The 23,424-nt window shown below is 38.5% G+C and overlaps 1 protein-coding gene across 10 annotated transcripts in view; it reads left to right on the plus strand.

Annotated features, from left to right (window-relative positions):
- The window catches only part of tenm4 (teneurin transmembrane protein 4), a 196,755-nt gene extending 178,238 nt beyond the window's left edge, over window positions 1–18,517 (plus strand). For all 10 annotated transcript variants that reach the window (XM_056756974.1, XM_056756971.1, XM_056756973.1 and 7 more), the window contains 4 exons: window positions 2,297–2,593; window positions 3,456–5,070; window positions 8,242–8,384; window positions 15,255–18,517. In XM_056756974.1, the coding sequence (XP_056612952.1) occupies window positions 2,297–2,593; window positions 3,456–5,070; window positions 8,242–8,384; window positions 15,255–16,013 (2,814 nt within the window). In that variant the 3' untranslated portion in view covers window positions 16,014–18,517. The remainder of the gene's footprint in view (window positions 1–2,296; window positions 2,594–3,455; window positions 5,071–8,241; window positions 8,385–15,254) is intronic.
- Window positions 18,518–23,424: the final 4,907 nt, after the last annotated feature.

Genomic DNA, 23,424 nt, shown 5'->3' on the forward strand with positions numbered 1-23,424 from the left:
TGGCTTTCCATTCTCCAGAGGGCCCGGATCTCACTGCCAAAAGAGCTTTTTTCCAGCCAGTCAGGCCTCTGTTCAACCAGAGCTGGGCATGAGCAGCCAGCCTTTCCTTCTCATTCTCCTTTCATCTGTCTCTTTTTCTTCAAGTCCGTCCCTTCGGTACCCAGTCATCCTCCTGCTCCGGTCCAGTCGGCCCTTGACAAACAAAGTTCTCTCATCCCTTGCACACTGAAAGCCTCTGAACATCTGTGAAGTAATACTTAAACACCGATTTTTTTGGCAAAACTCTATGCGGTTGCTAGGGTATTCTAGTGTAAGTGTTGCTCGGTGAATACTGGGTGAATGTTATGGGCGAGTCAATCCTTATTTTTCTGGAACACCAGGAGAAAAAACATTTATTGTTAAATAAAATTACTTTTCATATAGACATACTTTATTATACGTCTATTTTGCAGTACATTTCTTGTAGTTACAGCACGATTCTGTAAAATAAAACTGTAAAATTCCTCTAACAGACAAAAGAGATCCCACAATCTCTAAATTTGTTATCTAAATTTTGAAACGAATGTAGTGATGTTTACCTTCATCAATACAGTATTTGATATATTTATGTTTGAGTATGAGTTTTGACTTTTGAGTTTGAGCATTAAAATTTAATTTATCATATAAAAATCATTATTACAGTTGAAACTAATATTAAGACAACAATAGTAAATAAAGGAAGTATATTCGTTTTTTATAACGTATTTGTTGCTTTAAAAGCATTTTTCTTTTCTTTTTTCTAGTAATGTTTTGTCCTAACATGAACCTGTGTGGGCAGCTCTCCACTTTCCAGTAATGTAGCCGCCAGACCATGTGACCACTTCTTGGTTGCCAGAGAGATGCAAAGATTATGTATTTATAGTATTTCAGTATTTTCACACCTTTCAATCAGATCAAAAGGAGAGAGTCATGATAAAGTGCCAGTGTGAAAATGGAGGTGGCCATCGTGTTCATATCAGTAAGTGGGCAGGGCTTAAAGTAGTCGGAAGGGAGAAAAATATCTGTCCTTCATTCACTCAACCTCTTTGTTCGACATCCCGACGGGAATTCTCTTATTCACGGGCTGCGCTCTGTTAATGTAAACTAATCCTCTCAATTAGGTATTGGTGACATTAATTGGCCCCAGTGTAATTGTCCCTTCACAGATGAGAGCTCCCAGCATGCTGCTCACTTGCTGCTTTCCCCCAACGCCATACCACTGGACCAAAGCCAACAACAACTCACAAAATAACTTTAAGACTCTGTTAAGCTGTGCCAAGCACTGAGCCAGGCCGGGTATTACCGTACCTGCTACCAAGGCATGAATCATATATTAGTTGTGTAAAAAAAGAGAGTGCGGTCCTAATCTTCTAGATGGTCATTTAGGCAATGTTCATTCAACCCTGTGTGGCCATATATCAAATGAGTGTGCTTAAAAAAAGAAGCTGCTTTTTTAAAGTCCAAACTGGAAATTTAGTTCATACACTGACTTGCATGCCTTGCATTAAATATTGTAGCTGAATAAAATGTGATTTAAACTTTAAATTAAGTTTTAAACTTTTTTAACACCTATTTTACCACATTTACACAGTTTACCACAAATGAGCTCGAATACGCAAGTATAGTTAACTGATTTTATTGAGCCTTATTTATGATTGAAATATTGTAAATAGATCTTGTTTCATTGGTCCATAGATCCCCCCCGACATAAAATCATATTGCTGCAATAAAATGCCCTATGAAATGCATTGTGGCTTGCACAGTAAGGGGATAAAGAAATTTAATGGCTTTAAATCCTCGGTCGCCTCCTGCACTGACCCATGTGTGCGTTAAGGATTACTTCACATGTGGGACCAGTTCCCAGCTCTGATCTCAGCATGTGCCAGGGTCAGACTAACCTGCACATTCAAACCCAGTGTGACCTGTCATACAAACAGTGCACTGAGCTTTGAACTCCATTTGCTGCTTAGAAGTCCTATTAGTTTATTTCTTTAAATGCAATAAAACTTATCTACCCCTCGTTGTTTCCTCCCTAAAGGCACGTCAAATGATTTTAGCGATCCGAGAACTAATTTCATTCTTTTCATTTTAATTGGCAGAAATAAAAAAATAGATCAATTATAAAGCTCCTGTGCTCCAGAGATATCCTCATACTGTTGAAATTAAAAACTCATTGGAGTAAAACGTAATCAAAATTTGCAGAGGCTCAACCACATGCATTGAATTAGAGAGCTTTGCGTGTCCTTTTAATAATGCTTTTAATTTTTATATTTGGTAGGTTCATAACAGGAACTTGTTATCCATGGATTTCGACCGCGTCACCAGGACTGAGAAAGTCTACGACGACCACAGAAAGTTCACCTTGAGGATCCACTATGATCATGCCGGACGACCTACATTGTGGGCTCCAAGCAGTCGCCTGAATGGCGTCAATGTCACGTACTCGCCGGGCGGCCACGTCGCAGGTATCCAACGAGGCACCATGTCGGTCCGTATGGAGTATGACCAAAATGGGAGAATCAGTTCAAAGATATTTGCAGATGGAAAGTCGTGGAGCTACACTTATCTTGAAAAGGTAAACTGATCTAGAAATTCATCGTCTAAATAAAAAGCCAAGCTCTTTAGTCTGTGTTACTGTTGAACCTTGTTAATTGTGACATTAATACGTTTTAACCTCGAATGCTTTATAAGCGAACCCTGTCTAATGCTCAGCTTGCGTTATGAACTGTTACAGTACACAGCTTGACAGCCACGTCGTCCTTAAAATATCACTGTGAAAGAAATAAAATGTCCCTGTCTTGTTAATGGGAACCATTATTGGAGAAATCCAAGAACTGTGATTTCTGGGTTTTTTTAGTGTAAAGTGAAGATGGCATCTGTTTATTGCATTTACGCGCACAAGATACTTGAATCCCAAAGATGGTTTTAAAAGTATTGATTATGAGTCTTAACCTCACCCAATTTAATGCTTCTTGCCAATGCACTTTCATTCTGGCCATGTGCTGGCACGATCGATAGATCCAAAGAAAAAAAACTAAGAGGAGCTGCTTCCTGTTGAAATATAAACTCTGGTGTATCCTCCCAATGACCTCCATATTAAGGTGAAATTATTAGTAATGCTATCAAGGGGGGCAAAATTATGATTTTATCCTCATTTAATGAGATTTGCCCAACTTCATTTATCAGTCAGCGTTGTGGAGCAGCATTAAGGTTATTTGTAATTTTATGCACCCTGAAGTGATTCTGTGACACCCCACAGTTTGTTGTGCAGTTAGTCATGTGGCGTAATGTGACTCCTGGGTTCTTAGTGACCTTCAATTTCATTGGGTGGAGAATTTAACATTTAAATGTTTCAAGTACGCTCAGAATGTGTGGGGAATTACTATGCTTCATTAAATCTGCTTACCGACTATCGCTTTTTCATTTTCCTTTGGCAGTCTATGGTGCTCCTCCTGTACAGCCAGCGCCAGTACATCTTTGAGTTCGACAAGAATGACCGCCTCTTTTCAGTCACCATGCCCAACGTGGCCCGGCACACCCTGGAGACCACCCGTTCAATCGGATATTACAGAAACACGTACCGACCCCCTGAGGGTAACGCCACGGTTCTGCAGGATTACAGCGAAGGCGGCCTGCTTCTTCAGACAATCCATCAAGGAACAGGCCGTAGAGTCATATACAAGTACGGCAAGCTTTCCCGCCTGCTCGAAATCCTTTACGACACGACACGGATTGCCTTCTCGTACGATGAATCTGCTGGTATGCTGAAAACCGTGGGCCTTCAAAGCGAAGGTTTTGCGTGCACCATTCGCTACAGGCAGATCGGACCCCTCATCGACAGGCAGATTTTTCGGTTTAGTGAAGAAGGCATGGTGAATGCCCGGTTCGATTACAACTACGACAACAGCTTCCGGGTCACGAGCATGCAAGCGGTCATCAATGAAACTCCGCTGCCCATCGACCTCTACCGCTATGATGACGTCTCCGGCAAGACAGAGCAGTTTGGAAAGTTCGGAGTCATCTACTATGATATCAACCAGATCATCACCACAGCCGTCATGACCCACACCAAACACTTTGACGCTTACGGACGTGTAAAAGAGGTGCAGTATGAGATCTTCCGTTCGCTGATGTTCTGGATGATGGTTCAGTATGACAACATGGGCCGAGTGGTTGCCAAGGAGCTCAAAGTGGGGCCTTATGCAAATACCACACGTTACGCCTACGAGTACGACGCCGATGGTCAACTCCAAGTTGTGTCCATCAACGACAAACCTCTATGGCGCTACAGCTATGACCTGAATGGAAATCTACACCTTTTAAGTCCAGGTAACAGTGCCAGACTAACACCCCTCCGTTATGACATACGGGATCGGATCACACGATTAGGCGACGTGCAGTACCGCCTGGACGAGGATGGGTTCCTCAGACAAAGAGGCAATGATTTCTTCGAATACAACTCGGCTGGACTGCTGGTTAAAGCGTACAGCAAAGTAGGCGGATGGAATATCAAGTATCGCTATGACGGATTGGGTAGGAGGGTATCGAGCAGGAGTAGCCAAGGACATCATCTGCAGTTCTTCTACGCCGAGTTGTCCAGCCCCACCAGAGTCACCCACATGTATAATCACTCAAGCTCCGAGATCACCTCGCTCTACTATGACCTTCAGGGTCATATCTTTGCCATGGAGTTGAGCAGTGGGGATGAATTCTACGTTGCCTGTGACAACATCGGCACACCTTTGGCTGTTTTCAGTGGTGCAGGAATCATGATCAAACAGATATTACATACAGCTTTCGGAGAGGTCTACCTGGACTCAAACCCAAGCTTTCAGCTAGTGATAGGATACCAGGGTGGCCTTTATGAGCCACTTACAAGACTTGTGCACATGGGCCGGAGAGATTACGATGTTCTTGCAGGCCGCTGGACCACTCCCGACCATGATGTTTGGAAGAGAATTAACAGCAACACCATTGTGCCCTTCAACCTCTACATGTTCAAGAACAACAATCCCTTGAGCAACAACCAAGAAACCAAGTGCTACATGACAGGTACATGACAAGTTCTTATACATCTTCACTCAAAAATATTAAGAGACCACCCAAAAATGTATTATTTTATTTGCTCAAGATTTCTCTCAATTTCCAGATGAAATGTTTGTTTTTATTAGCACTCGCTCATATGTTCACATTGCTGTGGGGTGACTTTGTCATTCCTTAGGTGTGTTGCTGTTGAAATTCATCACACACTGCACTGAAACTGCCACAATACAATACAATACAATACTGCCAGAAATACTGATTCAAGGCAAAACCGAAGTGCACTCTTAATTTATTTATGGGGCTGTATGTTTGAAAAAAAAACATTATTGCCGCACGATATGTCGTATAATTACCATTTTACAATCCACAAATAAAAACATGATCACATTCTGAGAATCCTTGCAGTAGATTATTTTCCAGGCTCGCATCCCAGCGTTCTAAGCCCCATATATACTGTGTGAACAATGACAGCACAACAAAGACTCTTTGTTCTTCATTCAGGTCATACCTCTGAAATATCCCATCAGTCTTGGCTTCCTCAGCTTGTGCAGGAGGTAAATACTAGTGAATGCTCCCCAGTGTCAGACAAAGAACACAAAGGGGTCAGTGGAACTAGGAGCTAAGGGCTGTATTACTTTTTCTTAACTTGAAAGCAAAACAGCAGCCGTATTTGAGAAAAACAAAACAGTATTGACATTTGTAGTCTTGTGCACGTGTGCTAGTTTTTGTCTGAAATCCTGGTCTTGTGCCCTTCCTACCAAAATGAATGTTATAGAATAACAATCATACAATTGTATGTATTCTACTACAACCTTGACCTAACTCTTAAATTTTACAGTTAGGTTTAGCATTTAGCCATCACTTTTCTAATCTAGCAGTTAACTAGCGGTACTTTCCATGTCAACCAGCTTTTTCCAGCTACAGTATGCTAGTCAAAAGCACATACAGTATAAACTGAAGGAAATCGGGGCTTTGGTCAGGGTATGTGTCTGTATGCTAATGGTATTTTTCACCAGCTGCATTTCAAGCTCAGCTAGACATTTAGCCGCTAGGCCTCATACTACATTTTAAAGCTAGCTTTAAGAGAAGGATATCTAAAGAGATTGTTGGATATGTTGATATACTAGACTGGGTCCGTGTCTTTATGATTGATTGCATTGACATTTTCATTCCTCTCTGAAGCATGGGGGTTATTTCATTGTCTTTAATCACATTTATGTTTAAAACAGCTCTGTCAAGAGAGTTGCCGGTTGAACTTTATTGCTACTGTCCATGACATATTATTCACTATGAATATTATTTGCTGCCCATGCCAAAAAAGATAAATACAAAATCCGATTAGTGAGAGAGAGATTGAAACATTTGGTCTTGAAGAATCTACCATTAGCCAGATGTAGAAGTTTTTACTTGCTTGATGGAAGTTTTATCACTTGTTTGTGGTTATAAAGTGCTACAAATTATTGTCTTTTTTTGGAAATTTACCATTTCCTGGGGATGATTCATACTGAGTCTATGAAAACTAGTGTTGCTTGTATTGACTGCGGGAAATAATTTCAGAAACATGATCATTTGCAATGAATCACATTTTTAGAGTGCAGCTCGAATGTCACTTTTTACTTAACTTTTCACTTTGATTAAGGAGAAATCATTTTATTTCAGAATGTAACTCTCACTTGGCCATATAAATGAAACAAATCAAAGTGAAGTTAAGTTAAGTTAAAGAAAAACTGTGTGGTGTTAAAGGGATACTTCACACAAAAATGAAAATTCTATCATTATTTACTCACCCTCAAATTGTTCCAAACCTGTATACATTTCTTTGTTCTGATGATCACAGAGAAAGATAATTGGAAGTATGTCAGTCACCAAACACATTTAATACCCAATTGACTGCCATGGTAGGGAAATAAATACTATAGGAGTCAATGGGGGATGAGATCGGTTTGGGTACTGACATTTTTCCTAATATCTTACTTTGTGTTTAGCAGAACAAAGAAATGGTTTGAAACAATCTAAGAATGAGTAAATGATGACAGAATTTTAAATTGTTCTTGAACTATAGCTTTATGGGGAGATTTTCCTTAAAACAAATAATATTATATACAGTCTATTTGAAAATATTATAATGCACAAACCAGGTCCAAAGTCAGAATAATCACCTTTATACACTGAAAAAAATGACTTGTAGAATTTAATTAATAAAATCCTCACATACATTTTTTGAGGAAAATTTGCTGCTATAATTCAAGTACAACTTAGTATCCAGACTTTTTGATAAAATATCAAGTAAATGTTACTTATAGTAAAAAAATATTACGATGAATAAAAACATGTCTAACTCAAACTTCACAGATCACTTACTTTCATATTGAAATATACTGTTTTTTTACAATTTAGATGGTCAAGTAAGAAGTTATTTCAATAAGTGAAATAACACACTTCATGGCTAAAACTGTGCCTCCCTCATCCTAGGCACAAGCATAGCTCTTCTCAAAAACGGTAATAATTAAAAAAAAACAATTAAAAAATAATACCAGAACTCTCCTAAATTTAAAGGTAAATCAACAAAAAAACACGAACAAGTCTTTCTTTTTACTGAAAAACACTTTTAATCTGGAAAATGTATCTCCTAATGCATTCGGATACAAAGCATGCTGGGAACTACAGATCAACTGTCAAGGTAGATATATCTACAAGAATGATGTATGTAGTGTCAACACAAAATAAATAAGTAGACTTAATTTGGCCAATTTAAATGGGTCTAATTAACATAACAAAATTGAGTTGGATTTACTTAATAATTTGTTTAATTAAAATTACTCAAACAAAATAATAAAAATCTTGATAACCAAAATTAGTAGATTTGATTCCCAAGATGTTTACGTTATTTTTTGTTAAAAACAGGTACATAATTATACTAAGTATTTCAATCATTTCTTTTCATAAAATCTTTGCACATAGTAATTTTTTCAGGGTGTAAACCAACCAGGAAAATATTTATTTTTCAAAATATATGTAGTGTTACATTTAAAATATATTAAAAAAACACAATAATACAATATTTGTATGGGGTTTATACAGTATTTAGCCAGTACATAAGATCAGCCATTGACGCATCTAACCCCACTCTCCCCTACTTGTATTTGCAGAACTTTCATGATAACATTTCTTTTTCAACAGATGTTAATAGCTGGTTGGTGACGTTCGGTTTCCAACTGTACAACGTCATTCCCGGCTACCCCAAGCCTGTCACGGATGCTAAGGAGCCGTCTTATGAACTCATACACACTCAGATGAAGACTCAGGAGTGGGACAGCACCAAGGTATCTCGTCCAACAAATTTGCCATCTCTTAACACACACCTGTCCTTTAGCCTCCGACTTTAGACTTTATTTGCAGTAACCTGACCTTTTAGTTTGCCATCTCCCAGTGGAGCACACAGCAATCAACCCAGATTCTGGTACGAACAAGCCCGGCCTCTGCTCTTGCTCTTCAAGCCGAAGGAAAGGGGTCAAGCTAAAGAGCTCTTGTAATAGGACTGCCATTAGGGAAATTCACTCTAGATTTCCTCCACCAGCCGCCATTGATTTCAGCTCAGTCTTACACACTCTTTAGCTTCCGCCTAGATGTTCACTCCCTCTCTTTATGTCTCCCTCGCTGTCTCTCTCTCAGACATGCAGTGATTATCGACCCTCTTTTAAGTCAGCTGAATAATTAAGAAGGTAGTTGTTGTCTTATCGGGTTATGGAGTTTCACGCCTGTTGGCTGCTGTTGTGGACACCTTGAGTCTTTTCCAAAACTTAATGAGTTTCCTACATAGAAAGCATTTTAAGAGAGCTTAGGTGCACTCCCAAAGTAGGCGGCATAATTATTGCTCAAGATCTCTTGTTTTGGCCACGTTTCAAGGGAACATCCCAAATGAAAGAAAAATTACAGATGAAATCTCCTTAAAATCAAAATTGTGTTATTTTTTACAAACCCACATGACATTCAGCATGTTTAAAGACCTCCCGCCGTCTTCGGAACACAAATAAAGATATTTAAGAGACATCCGGGAAATTTCAAGGCTTCCTCTTAGAGGTCATGGTTATAGTTGTTGTCAAGGTCCAGAAAAATACTAAAGACTTTTTTTGAAGCGACGACAAAACAATCAAAACAAAATAACGACCTAAATCAATATACATTATTCTCTTCTGTCCTGTCAGTCTATGGTGCGGGTTCACAAGAGCATTTTGACGCATGCCCATTTGGTTTGTGTGCCGCATGGTGTATGACAGAGGAAAATATATCGATTAAACTCGTTATTTTGGTTTGTTTTTCGCACATGAAGTACTGTTGTCGATTCAAAAGAATTCAATTGATCCACTATGACCGGATGGACCAATTGAAGGATGTCTTTAGTACTTTTCATGACTTTGACAACAACTACCATGATGTCTATGAGGAGGCCTTAAAATCTCGGATGTCCTTAAAATAACTTTATTTGTGTTCCGAAGATGCCGGGACGTATTAAAAAAAAGTTGAATGTCATGTGGGCAAGTAAAAAATAACATAATTCTGATTCTGAAATGAACTTTTCCTTTAATGGAGAGCAATTGGAAGCGTTTGGAAGAGTTTAGAGGATATCTCCACAATGTCACAAACTAAGCTTAGATTTGCCAATCAAATGTTAATATTTTTGCAGATTTCAATGTGAACAAACATTTTCCATCAAAAGAATCCAAATTCAGATTATTTTATTTCTATTTGATAATCTTCATGTAGACCAGGGGCTCATCTCCTGTTTCCAAAATGCATCACAAACTGCTTGAGAAAGCTTTTCTACTATGATAATTGGTGATGAAAATTAAATTATGTTCAATAAAATGAACTTGTGTTTACTTCCGCATTAGCTAAGGGATGATTTGCGTTTAAGTGGTACTTGAGACTGGAAGAGCTCCTACAGTACATTTACATTTAGTCATTTAGCAGACGCTTTTATCCAAAGCGACTTACAAAGAGTGAGGGAGCAACAAGCGATATGTCATACAGGAGCCATAATACATTAGATCTCAATACAAAGTTACTGGTTTCAACTAAAACTAGACCACTACCTGTTGAGAGAAAGTGTTTTTTTAAACCAATTCCGCATTGCACAAGGTGCAAACAACCTTAGTCTTGTCGATGTTTCTATTGGGAAGCTTCCTAAAAATTAATATTCCCTGAAGCAAACCCGGCGGCTTCATTGCTGCATCCATGTTAGCACGTCACGTTTGATGCGGTATTTTAACAGATGTCTCCTTGTTTCTATTTTTGTTATTTGAAGAGAAACATTTGAGACTCATTTAAAACTTATATAATAATAATAAAACACAGCTGAAAACTCCAAATCTCAACCCCAGAATGCACTATTACAGTTTTAAAGCCAAACTTTATTGAAACCAGTTGTAGGTAGAGTTAACTTTTGTAAAAAGTACTATTTTTGTGTGGCACATATAAAATATAGAGCGTTTCCAAATTCAGTGTTTCCAGCTCATTTGGTTTTGGACTAAAACCTTTCTTACCCCTGTTGAGCACTCTTGGATTTCAAAGAAATTCGCTCACATAAAAGGGAGGCAGTGTGATGGTATATACACTACCTTGTGAAGATAAAACCTAATAGAGATTCTGCTATACAGCTTTTACCATGGTTGCTGTATATCTCTGTGGCACTCGGGGGGCTGGACTAAACTGTTATTTACACATGTGAGCGATGGGAAGAGAACATGGAAAATGTTTTATCATTTTAGTTATACCGCCCAGCCAGAGGGCAACGTTGATGCATAAATGCAAGAGAAACTACTTGAATTTTTCAAAGTAATTCAGCCCACAGGAAGTCCAGATCTCAAGCTTCCATTCCATGCATCTGTATAAGCAACACAACCTCAAGCTATCAAGCCTCCATCACCAAGAGCCGCTCTATAATAAGCAAGCATTTGAAGCCGAGCGGCACGGGTGTGCCTCAGACAGCTGAGATATGAGATTTTAAATGTAATGTGATGGAGCTGTTTGAAGTCGTCAGCCTGGCAGGTTTCATATGGTACCCACATACACTCGAGAAGGACTGAAGTATCCAAAAAATACTTTAAAGTTTTGGAAAGCCCAGGCATTTTTTTGAGGTGTAGTTGTGAGGGACTTTTGTAAAATTCTGTGGAGCGTTTATGGAAACATTCTACTTTCTGAAATGTTTTGTCGACCTTTGATGGCCCTCATGATATCAGTCTTTTTTCTTTAGTGGAGTATCTCTGTTGTTGACACGTAAACCAGATTTGCCCTAATGGATTCTCTATAGGGAAACAATCAGTATAATTTAATCATAAGCACACAGCGTTCTGCCAGCGTGTGTGTTCTTGCATACACAGCTGTTTAATGTCTACATACTTGAAAAGTCCCGACCATTTGTTCTTTAAAAGCATCAGAGTTCACCTGGTTAAACGCAGGAACAAGGACCATCAAATCAAGCCTTCGGATAACTAGGACACACAATGCAAAAAATGTACTTTTTTACAATGATTTCCCGATTGTCACAAGAGCTACGAAGTTTGTTTCTTTGGGATTTGTGTGGAATGACTTTAAATCAACTTAGATGGCCTAATGCTGAGATCCAGCATCAGACTCCATCTTAACCCCAAGGGATACTCTCTTCGTACCACATACAGTTGGACTCTTCCAAGGTTGCTCTTAAAAGATGAGCCCAAGACCTTGCATTTTCCATTGCAAATGTTTTTTCGTTTTCCCTACTACCGTCCATTTTTCCTTTTTATCATGGGAAGTTGTAGACAATTCTAATTGCCAAACAATTTGCTTTTTGGCAATATAATTGTGGGGTCATTTATAGGCTTTTACAGCAGCAGCATTAAAAAATATCTAATGGCCTTGCAGCTGTACCGCTGCTCTTTTGAGAGTCTGAAGTGGGTTGTTTATACCTTAATGCCCATGTTACATTAACAAGATCTGCTGTGCTGTGTATCTCAGGGCAGAGAAGAAAATGGCCATTTATTACTTGCAGCCTTTTCTACTATTATTTTATGCTAGTTGAAAGTTGCTTATCCGTCACTGTTTATGAGCCCCTACCACCCACAAAATAAAAATAGAGGAGCATCTGGCACTTATTTTATTACTAGATCAGCAGCACATCCTTACTCAATTAGTCGTTTTATAGGTTGACTCATAATTTCTTTAGTAGAGTAGCGTAGAGTAGAGTAGAGTAGAGTAGAGTAGAGTAGAGTAGAGTAGAGTTGAGTTGAGTTGAGTTGAGTTGAGTTGAGGAGACCTTGCGATCTAACCAATGAGAGGAAACTCTACCCTCACATGACTAAATGATTGTATAGAACACGCAGTATAGCTAAAGTGAATAATAATGCAGTTATGGTCCAGTTAGTGCACTTATTGTCCATATAGAGGAAAAAACAAACAAAAATGGTATTGCATATGGGTATAAACCGATATTTTTGTGGTTATAAAATAAAATGACTTAAAAGATGTAATGCACAGACCACAATTTAAATCATCATTCAAATAATTCTTTCAACTTGGTGTGTCATTTAAAACAAATATTTATTTGATGTTGTTAACATCCAGTCTGCTGCAAATAGGATTTAAAAGTTCCTCAAATTAATAATTTGAGTGAGTTATGATTTAAATTTAAATCTGTTGATCTCACAAAGCCATTGTATGGCTTAAGCATATAGTCCATGTATTATTTTAAGCTGAATCGTTCCTTTAAATGTGTTTTGCAACTTCTTTGCTGTGCTGGAAATTTCAACAGCTGGAAAGTGAACTTAAATGTCTGCCAAGGTCTTAAAGACCTGTGTGGATGAGAAATGATCTTAATGTGCCTATGATGATTCACTGGACGTCCTCGGATAGATTTTGACTTTGATCAAAGTGTGAGCTGACCACCCAGTGCTATCTAATGTATATCAAATTTACTGTTCTAAGGATCTTTGGATCGTAATGGAGAATCTACACAGCCGTCTCTCTCCATAGGAGCCCAAAAATGTTTAAGCTCTGATTGTTCGTGTTTAGCTCACAAAACATGAGTGGTTTTCTTTGATATAAATGTTGACTGTTATAGCAAACCAATAATATAATACCGTAAGAGTGCGGAGAAACTAATGTCTTGTCTGTGAGAAACAATTGAGAATTCAGCATTTATTTTGAGCTTTCTCTGATAGAAAAGACTCAAATCTTTAACCAGACTGTGTATCTCTTTCTGGTCGGAAGCCCTAAAGTCTTCCACCCAACACAAGCTATTTCTAGTACTAGTTTAATCTATCTGCTGCCTACACACAGTACTTTCCTGGATATCCAAATCTTCACTCTCTCAGGGCAATGATCTCCTGTCACATCACATTGAAAGAGACGGTTTCTCATCACTATAGTACTGGGGGCAGCTAGTGCCGTTATTTCTCTTCAACAGATGGCTTATACAGTATATGGCTAATACTGGCTGTAAAGGTTATAATTCACTTTCTTTGTTACAGTTAACATGAAATCCAAGCGTGTACAGTTAACTTTCTTAATCCATTTCTCCTTAAAGGGACAGTACGGCCAAAAAGAAAAATGTATCATTCCTAACCTGTATGACTTTTCGATCAGAGAAAATTCAAAATATATGCTGAATTCTCAATTGTTTCTCACAGAAGATATTTTGAAGAATGTTTGTAACCAAACAACACTGACCCCCATTGACTTCCATTGTATGGACACAAAACCAATGAGACATTTTTCGAAATATCTTCTTTTGTGCTCCAAAAAAGAGAGTCATTTACAGGTTTTGAATGACATGAGGGTGGATAAATGAAGACAGAAAACCTTCTTGACAAGAAGTGCTTTAGACTTGACAGAAAAAATCAATCCAACGTAAACTCAATTCAAATGTTGAACTACCTGCAATTAATGACGAACCTCTGTTTTTTTTACAATTTATGTCAATTGAACTAGATATTTATGGGTGGAGAGCAGTGTTGGGTAAGTTACTCTGAAAAGTAATCCATTACTAGTTACAAATACATATTCAATAGTGTAATTAGATTACTGTACAACTTACCTACTCCAAAACGTATTTAATCACTCATTACTAATCACTTTTTATATCCTTTATCAACCTTGATTAGTTAAGTGATTCAAAGATATAAATTAAACGCTATTTCAATTAATTCAAATAAATAATATAAAACTACATAAAGTATTCTTATTAACTGACCAAAGTATTCAAAATGTGAGAATGATTCATTAAAACACGGATTTTAAAGTTAAACTTTGAATTTTGATGTCAATTCCACTATTGCACACACATATATTACACATTTATTTAGTTTAATTACATCAGAAGTCACCAATTCAATTACAGTAAAAATTGAGTAATCCCTTACTTTACTTTTCTAAGGGAAAGTACTTCAATTATAGTAACTAATTACGCAGTAACTAGTTACACCCGACACTGGAGGGGAAGTTATCGTCTTGACATATTTACTCCCTTAAAACAAAATTGCTAAGACTTGAACAGACACATCTTCAAGATCAAGATCTTCCAAAAACCTGATTGACGCACGTTCACACCTGAACATAACATAGTTATTCTACATAGTTATATCAGGAAACGTGAAATGTTTGAAGTGTTAATCAAGCAGCATGATTCTTGGTTGAAAGGAAAGTTGAGCAGCTGAACGTGGGGGTAGAACGGGTTTCCTGCTGAGATCACCCATCCTGCACCAGCCATCAGGAATGTTACTTACTCCCAGGAAATAGCAGCAGCGGAGGCGGGACGCGCAATGATGCCTGCCACTGTTCGAGATAACATAAAATACGTACATGGAATTTTTATGATATATGAGAGTGTGTTGCTGAGATGAAACATGTCATAACATGTCACACTCTATCTTATGCCGTGACGGAGCTCACAAGGAATTGATGACTGTTGATTTGGACATATCACGTTCAATATCGTTTGTTCAGTTTATTTGTTCAATACAAGTAATCACTCATGATCAGACTGGTATGGAATCAGCAACGAATGTTATGCAGGATCCAAACACCAATCAATTTCAAAAATTACTTTTTGTACTGATTTTTTCCTGCAAGTCAAATCAAGGTTATCTTGTTTTATGGTCAAGAGTGATTTTGAAAATTCACTGGATGTTAATGTCTGTGTTTTGTTTGTATTTTTGCAGTCTGTGCTGGGTGTTCAGTGTGAAGTCCAGAGGCAGCTGAAGTCTTTTGTACGTTTGGAGCGGTTCGACCAGATCTACGGAGCAAGTGATTCCGGTTGCCCCCAGGCACCTCCCCGCACCCTGTTCGCCACAGGGAGCTCGCTCTTTGGCAAGGGCGTCAAAATAGCAATCCGGGAGGGCAAGGTGACTGCTGACATCATCAGCGTTGCCAACGAAGATGGACGACGGATAGCGGCAGTACTTGACAACGGCGTGTACCTGCAGGACTTGCACTTCACCATTGTAAGCTTGGACACGCATTACTTTGTAAAATCAGGACAGGTTGAGGGCGACCTCACTCTGCTGGGCATGACGGTGGGTCAGCACACGCTTGAGACGGGTGTGAACGTAACAGTATCCCAAGTCAACACAGCGTTCGGCGGCCGCACACGGCGCATAACAGACATCCAGCTGCAGTACGGCACATTATTCCTTAACGTCCGCTACGGAAGCAGTCCAGATGAAGAGAAGGTCCGCGTGTTGGAGCTCGCGCGGCAGAGGGCCGTCGTGGCCGCATGGGCACGCGAACGCCACAGACTGCGGCAAGGAGAGGAAGGTTCTCGAGCTTGGACGGATGGAGAAAGGCAGCAGCTTCTGAGCTCAGGACGTGTTCAGGGCTACGAGGGCTTTTACATCGTATCGGTCGATCAGTTCCCAGAATTGGCCGACAACGTAAACAACATACATTTCCTTCGACAGACCGAGATGGGTCGCAGGTGACATGATGGAGGGAGGAACGCACGCTTGGACGCGTCCAGGACTTCTTGCCAAAGACAAGTTGCTTTTGTGACCATATTGTTTTACTTAATTTTTACGTTGACTGTGTCAGACTTATTTTTTTAATACATGAAGTATGCGTTGCGAACAGTACAGACTGCGGAGTGCCCTTCTCTTTTTTCGTAATACTTAAACCCTCTTTGCCCTTCAGATGGGACTACTAAAGGATGACATATGGCAGTGTTGGTGGTTTATTTGGTTCTGCCTTCGTGTTGGTGGGTTTACTCAAAGGAATATAGGAAGAGGGGTGGTAACGCATTACGCTCACTGGCTCAGCCTGCTGCCAGACGAGCAGATTGTTATTCACAAGCTTCACTCCACTCTGCCTTTTCCCGCGCCTCAGCCAAGGAGAGACCTCTTTTAATCGCTTCTTTTTATACTTGAAAGCCCACCGGCTGTGTCGTACAGTACTTATACAAGGACGCCTGTGTTTGAGAATCATTGCTACTAGTTCAGGGTTCTGATTGAGCTCATTTTATGTTGAAAACTTGTTGTGATGTCTTGTTAGATTTTGGAAATGGGTGATTGCTACTAACTTCCATACTTCCAACATTTTTTATTTTGACCATATGGCTTCACAAACACAATGAAAGTGTTTAGGCAAGTGATACATTTAGCCTCATACAGTTAGCCCCATGGTCAGGTTAGCCTGTAATAATAGCTCTGTTGCAAAAGCTAGTTAGCTGCCTTGAAAAAAATAAATGTAACGTTAATCCCACATGAAGAAGTTTTTGCCATAGCAACCATTGTTTAACAATGGAAGCCTATTTGTTGTAAAACTTGGTTATGCAGATGCTAAATCAATTCACTTTAAACATGGCGTGTTAGAAATGATGCTGCTTTTGCGAATCCAAGAACACACTGATAGCAGAGAATTGCTAAAAGTCATTAATTCTTGTACATTTTGTGTGTCATGTCTTTTTAAAATCATTGGGGTGGTTTCTCGTACAGGGTTTAAGCCTAGTCCCTGACTAATTTAAATGAAAGAGGTGTCTTTATCGAAAACAACTTATACCGACATATCTTAAAATATATCAGTGTGATTGTTTTGTCTCAAGATGCACACAGTAATGTTTTTGTAAAGAATGTTTTTAAAAACTACTTAAATATCCTAATTTAACTAAAAAACCTAGTCCTGGTTTAAGATAATCCCTGTCCGGGAAACCGCCCCATTTAGTAATGTTTTTATTTTAGCGACATGCTAACACCTGAGATTCAATGGTGAGTCGAGTCTTACTCGACTTAAAAAGTAAACAGCAAGGCGGCTCTCTAGTTTTTGAAACTGAACAATAATAAAGATGTATTTCCTTTTACAAAAAAACACAATTTCAGACAAACATTAATTTAATTCTTAGCAACATTCACAGAAAACAGCATAAAAATTGTTACGTCCAAATGTGAACGGTTGTCGATTTTTTTTTTGCTTGTTGTTGTACTTGAACAATGCCTAGTGTTTCAACACAGTCCAGAAAGGTACGTCCATAAAATTGATTTGGTTTTACGAATACAACAAAAGGTCCATACGGACCGTTTGTAAGGATGACAGTATTTATTTTAGTGCTGTGTTTTTAGAGGAATATACGTCCTCACATTTTGTCAATGAAATAAACGCTGCAAGCGTCAAATGGCATGAATGCTTAAAAAAATGAAGCACATTACTTAAACATGCACTCTGACTTTTTTAAGAGAAACATTCGGACTGCTATGAACATTGAATATTGTGGTAAGGACGGGCGATAACCCTGCGAATAGATTTTCCCCTGAGGGTCAGCGACATAAGTGCTATGAATGTGAAAACATGACCCTCGAGGTCTGCCGTTCAGCTGAGATGCACCACGGCCTGAAGGTGTGTTTGTTATAGGTTGAAATATACATCAACTGACCTGGCAACCCACCATCTGGACGCATCTCCCACATCTTGAATTGTGCAATGCTTGTTTGGTTGGATGCCGATGATATGTCGACCATGCTGTCGCATTGCCGCTTCACATTAGCGTTCGGAACACGAATGTTTCCTGCCGTCTCTCATGAGGAAAGCCCTTGGGAATGGTCGCTGTGACTGATCAAGTGTTTCGAGCTGTAAAATATTGTCAAGCTTATTTTGGTTTGTTTTTGTTGTCATTGAATGCAGTGACATCGTGAGTTTGACAATATCGGTGTATTTAAAAAGAATGAACGAAGGAATATAGCTACACATTGTGTGAATTGCACTGAGAACTATGTCGTAAGGCTTTTATTTTTTTCTAACCTTTTGGACTCGTTTAGGTTTTTTGTTTGTTTGTTTGTTCTCAACACTGTGTTTCTAAATGCTTCTCTTTGAAATGTAAATAAAATGACAAGAAATGGGCTGTAAATACCATGCAGATGTAGATACCTTTTAGAGCTACAGCAGTGAATATGTCTAGTCTTTAGTTAAAGACGAAAAAATAAAGGATATTTTGTGTTTACATTCATTTCACGTTCTTGTGTTTTGCATTGCAATATTGCCTCTTTTATACCCTCTTGTAAACTCTTTCATGTGAAAAAAATGCACTTTATTGCATAGTAATAGTCCTGGATCACACCGTTGCTTTAGCCGAGTGCTCCAGGTGGCTGGATTTTGTATGCATGCACGCATTATATAAAGCATGGAGTGAAGCAAAAAAGTTCCCTGTCACTCCATTTCATGTCAATTTACTCTTAAGTGGAACTGCAAATGAATGCCTTTAATGTGGAGTTTGATGCTAAGTGGTTGTGGCACCTCATTGTACATTGTCTAATGAGATGTTTACAATTTTCGGAAGTTTCGCACAGGTGATTGAAATATTCGCACACAGAAATGAAGTCACAGTAGCAGTGGGGAGGGTAGTCTCACTAAAACAGAACCAAATACCACCACCAAAAAAGAAGTGCATTTCTTTTCATACTTCATTTTACAACATGCAACATTAATTTACACCAAACATTTGTATGTAAATTAAAAAGATCAGTATGTTCTGATCTAGCCAAAAGATGGTACTTCTATAAAAATATCATGTTTAAAGTTGTGATGCCACAGGAGATACTTCTGTCAATAACAATAAGGGTTTTCTAAAGTAGGGACTTCCATCTAGACGGGTATAATGTATCTGTGCACTCACCAGGATGTCTCGCCCCATAGTTTGATAACACCTGATGGAAAAGCCACGAATGAACCCCATGAAGCCAAAAATGATTCTTGATTGTTAATAAATAAAAACATAATATCATATGATAAAATGTAATAATTCTACTCAAAATATTGAATGGAAAAGTGATTGAAATGTGTGACTAGAATAAAGTGTGTGGTGCAGTTACTTTGTACAGTATGTACATTGATCTCCTTTTATCATATTTGACAGTTTGCAGGGTAGCATTCAAGTGATTGAATGTTTCAATTTTGGCTAATGCCTTGCTAAAAAAAACATGTTATTTAATGATGGGCTTTTGAAGTCAGAGCTCAGGGGCTTGCATACAGAATATTCCTCCAAGACTTCTTACACTCCATCTGTTCCTACTTGACTGTAAATTGAACCTTAAGAGTATGTGTTGAGGAAACATTATATAAGGGGCTTGCTATTAAAATCAGCGGATTGATTCCCACATTCATTTTTTGAGAGGCAGCCAATTTTATTCACCGATTTATTCTATGTGAATACAGAAGTTGCATAAATGTGCTCAAAATCATTTGTTCATTTTGAAGACAAAGTTCAGTTAAGAATTAATATATTCATACATTTTTGTACGTATTTGATATAACATGCAGGTATTTTAGTAAAAAAGGTTGAATAAAGTTTGACAGGACTTAATCTATTTTAGCCAAAATTACATTTTCGGGAAATGTTTAGCTTTTGAAATGGGGCAAGGTGGTTGAAGTGGAGAGGTTAAAAAGCAATTATCTATGATGTCAATTTTATGATGTGAAATTTAGCGGCATCTATTACTTAGGTTGTGAATTGCATCCAGTGGCTCATTCCCCCCCACCCGTTTGAAGCAATACGGTGGCTGACATAGAACAAAGATTTGAGGAGAAAACGTATTTACGAAAAACGCTCTGTAGAGCAGTTTGTCCAGTTAGGGCTACCGTAGAAACAAAATGGTGAGTTCCATGTAAGGGGACGCACAGTGTTCTGTGTGTAGATAGAAATAACGTATTCTAAGGTAATAAAAACATAACGGTTCCTTATGTAAAGTGTTTATGCACCCATAAAAACATGGACATGTATAATATATTGCTTTTCTGTCAAAAGATCCCTTTATATAATGACACACGGCACCTTTGAAGAGGAAGGTTTCTATAAATGTGTATTTTAGAAAAACTCAAATATTAATTTTAAATAACATTAGACCTCAAATATGTGGTCAAAGTCGATCTGTAGCATTTTTCTAACAAGGCTCCTGAAGCAGTTTTACTGTGTGTGTGTGAGATGTTTGACCACATTTGCTGGGATGATGCACCAATACATCATTCCATTAAGTGAGAGCCCTTTTATGTATGCCAACACTTCTTCACACAATGCACTTGATGAAACCTAAACAGAAATGTAATGAAACTGAAGCAGAAACATCCCGGTTTTGAGGACAAAAGGTAACCGGAGCTCTTTGAATGAGCCAATCACCAAACTGTCACCAGAAACAACACCGCTGATAAAGAATAGAGCCATTTAATCTCAAATAAAGAGAAACTCAATATCATGTTTATTTCTATTTTCTGCCTAGATGAATCAGGCAAGACGAGAAGACGTGAAAGAGATGTCAACACTCATTTCCCTACAGTTCTATTGTGTCTTCAGTCTAGTTTTCACAGGTCGGTATGAGGTAACCGCGTGACAGGAACCTCCCTTGACAAAGAAACTACCTGAAGATTGTCTCAATGAAGGTTAAAACAATATTCTTAAATACAGTACGTGTCACTGCTTTGTATTAAACGTAGAATATATGATGAGTAAAGTGAAAGGAGGATGGTGTTATTTTGACAATTAACATTTTTTAAGCCCATTCGAAAAGCTTTGAGGAACAGAATGAAATCTAATATTAATATTTAAATCTTATTTTCTATATTTATATAGGACATGATGACGCACAACACACTTTTTTCTTTTTAAAAGTCCTGTTTAGTTTCCTGTCTGAGTTTCAAATGATGTAATTGTATAATCTGACGTTTAAGGTTTGCTTATAAATGGCACATTTTTATGGCAATACCAAGCTACATTGGCTTCCCGTAGTCGCTCGCATCAAATTCAAGACTCTGCTCCTGGCCTACAAGACCACTACTGGTTCGGCACCACCTTATCTTAATTCGCTAATGCAGACATATGTACCCGCCAGATCCCTACGCTCTGCAAACGAACGACGTCTTGTGGCGCCATCCCATAAAGGTAAAAAATCTCTCTCGCGCACCTTCTCCGGATCTGTTCCACCTATATGGAATGATCTGCCCACTGCTACAAGATCTGCAGATTCTGTGGCCATCTTTAAGAAACGCCTGAAAACACATCTCTTCCGCCAACATCTGACTGATCTGTTCTGACACTTTTCTTCTCTACTCTTTTCTTCTCTACTCTAAAAAAAAAAAAAAAAATGTATGAATGAATGGTTCCGTATACTGTGTTAGGCTATATGAGACTAGTCTTCTTTTTGATTGCGCTTATGCTTTTGTTGTACTTATGCTGTCCTAATTGCTTCCATTATCTACCCCACTTGTAAGTCGCTTTGGATAAAAGCGTCTGCTAAATGACTAAATGTAAATGTACAAACCAGTAAAGAGGGAATGCAAATAGCAGTGCTTAAAAACGTTGTTCATGTTGATGGACAACCAGACATTGAAGGGGTCTCGACTGAGTCGCGTTCCTCTTGACAGGTGTGAACAATGACCGGGCCCTGAGAAATGTCTTCGTAACGCTCCGTAAACCCAGCTGACACCGTGTGCGTTTCCCAGTAAGACTGACTTCACACATTATGCAAATCTTATTGACAGCATAGCTAATGCTTTTTATTAAGATAATTACCCTTAAGGTCATTTCTGTTTTTGGCATCAATGCCACAACGCAGGAAGGGGAAGCATTCTTGCCATTTTGTTTTGCTTGGAGAGCATGTTAGCAATAACCTGTGCCTTTCTGTGGTTGTAGAAGGTTGAAACATACAAAATACATATCTGGCTGTCACCTTGGAAGACTATGTTGGAGATCAACAGTATTCCTTCTGCGTCTTGTTGCAGCAGTATTTTGTTATTGTGCAAGAGGAGAACTGGCCCTCCGGTTGAGTCTGGTTTCTTCCAAGGTATTTGGCTCCACTTGTACACCACTGGAGTTTTGTTTCTTTACCACTGTCGCCTGCTGACATTGTTTATGGTAAGGGTGATATACTTTGCTTGTATTGCTTTAAATGAAATGGTCTGACTACAGTCCTTTGTAGACCATTTTTCACAGTAAGTAATGATAATGATAATTTCATCTTCATTTAATGGCATTATTGCAAATTCTGAATCTATCACAGAAATGTATTTAATACTCAAATAGTCTAAAAAAAGTATAAACCGTTGTAGTATCATGAAGACTTGGTTGGTTGGTTCACAGTCTTTCAAATGTTATGACAACTATTTCTGATGCCCATTCAATTCTTGAAATAGTTTAAGTGATGTACAGTAGTTATCAATTCATCAAGTTCTTATTATCACAAATAATTATTTGTACATTTGTACGCTAATTCTGAAAAATCTGCTACACATTCTTTTACCCGCCAGAACCCTTCGCTATGCAAACAAAGACGTCTTGTGGTGCCATCCCAAAAAGGTAAAAAATCTGTCTCTTACCTTCTCTTGATCAGTTCATGTGTGGAATGATCTGCCCGCTGCTACAAGATCAGCAGATTCTGTCGCCATCTTTAAGAATCATCTCAAAAACACATCACTTCCGTCAACAACTGACCGATCAGTTCTGACTTCTATCTCTTTTCTACTCTTTCAAAAAAAAAACATCTTACCTCTGTATACTGTGGTGGGCTATATGAGACCAGTTTTTATTGCACTTATGCTTTTTGTTGTACTTATGCTGTTTCAATTGCTTCTTTTGTTTACCTCATCTATAAGTCGCTGCCACATGATTAAATGTAAATGTAGATGGACGCAGGTATAAGGGACCAATCTAGAATTTCATTGCATGTTCTCTTGTTCCTAGGCTTTTGTGCGAAATGAAAAGGTATTGGTATATTCAGTAATTTGACACGTCACTTTAAACCCATAACTGTCTAAATAGCTTCTGGGAAATTAGGCAAAATTGCACTGTATCAAAAGGTTTCTTGATACCCCGCTATTCTTTTCATAAGAGCTTACCTTTCATTGTGACATGATGGACACAGC

The sequence above is a fragment of the Triplophysa dalaica genome, chromosome 9 (assembly GCF_015846415.1).
Source record: "Triplophysa dalaica isolate WHDGS20190420 chromosome 9, ASM1584641v1, whole genome shotgun sequence".
Lineage (NCBI taxonomy): Eukaryota > Metazoa > Chordata > Actinopteri > Cypriniformes > Nemacheilidae > Triplophysa > Triplophysa dalaica.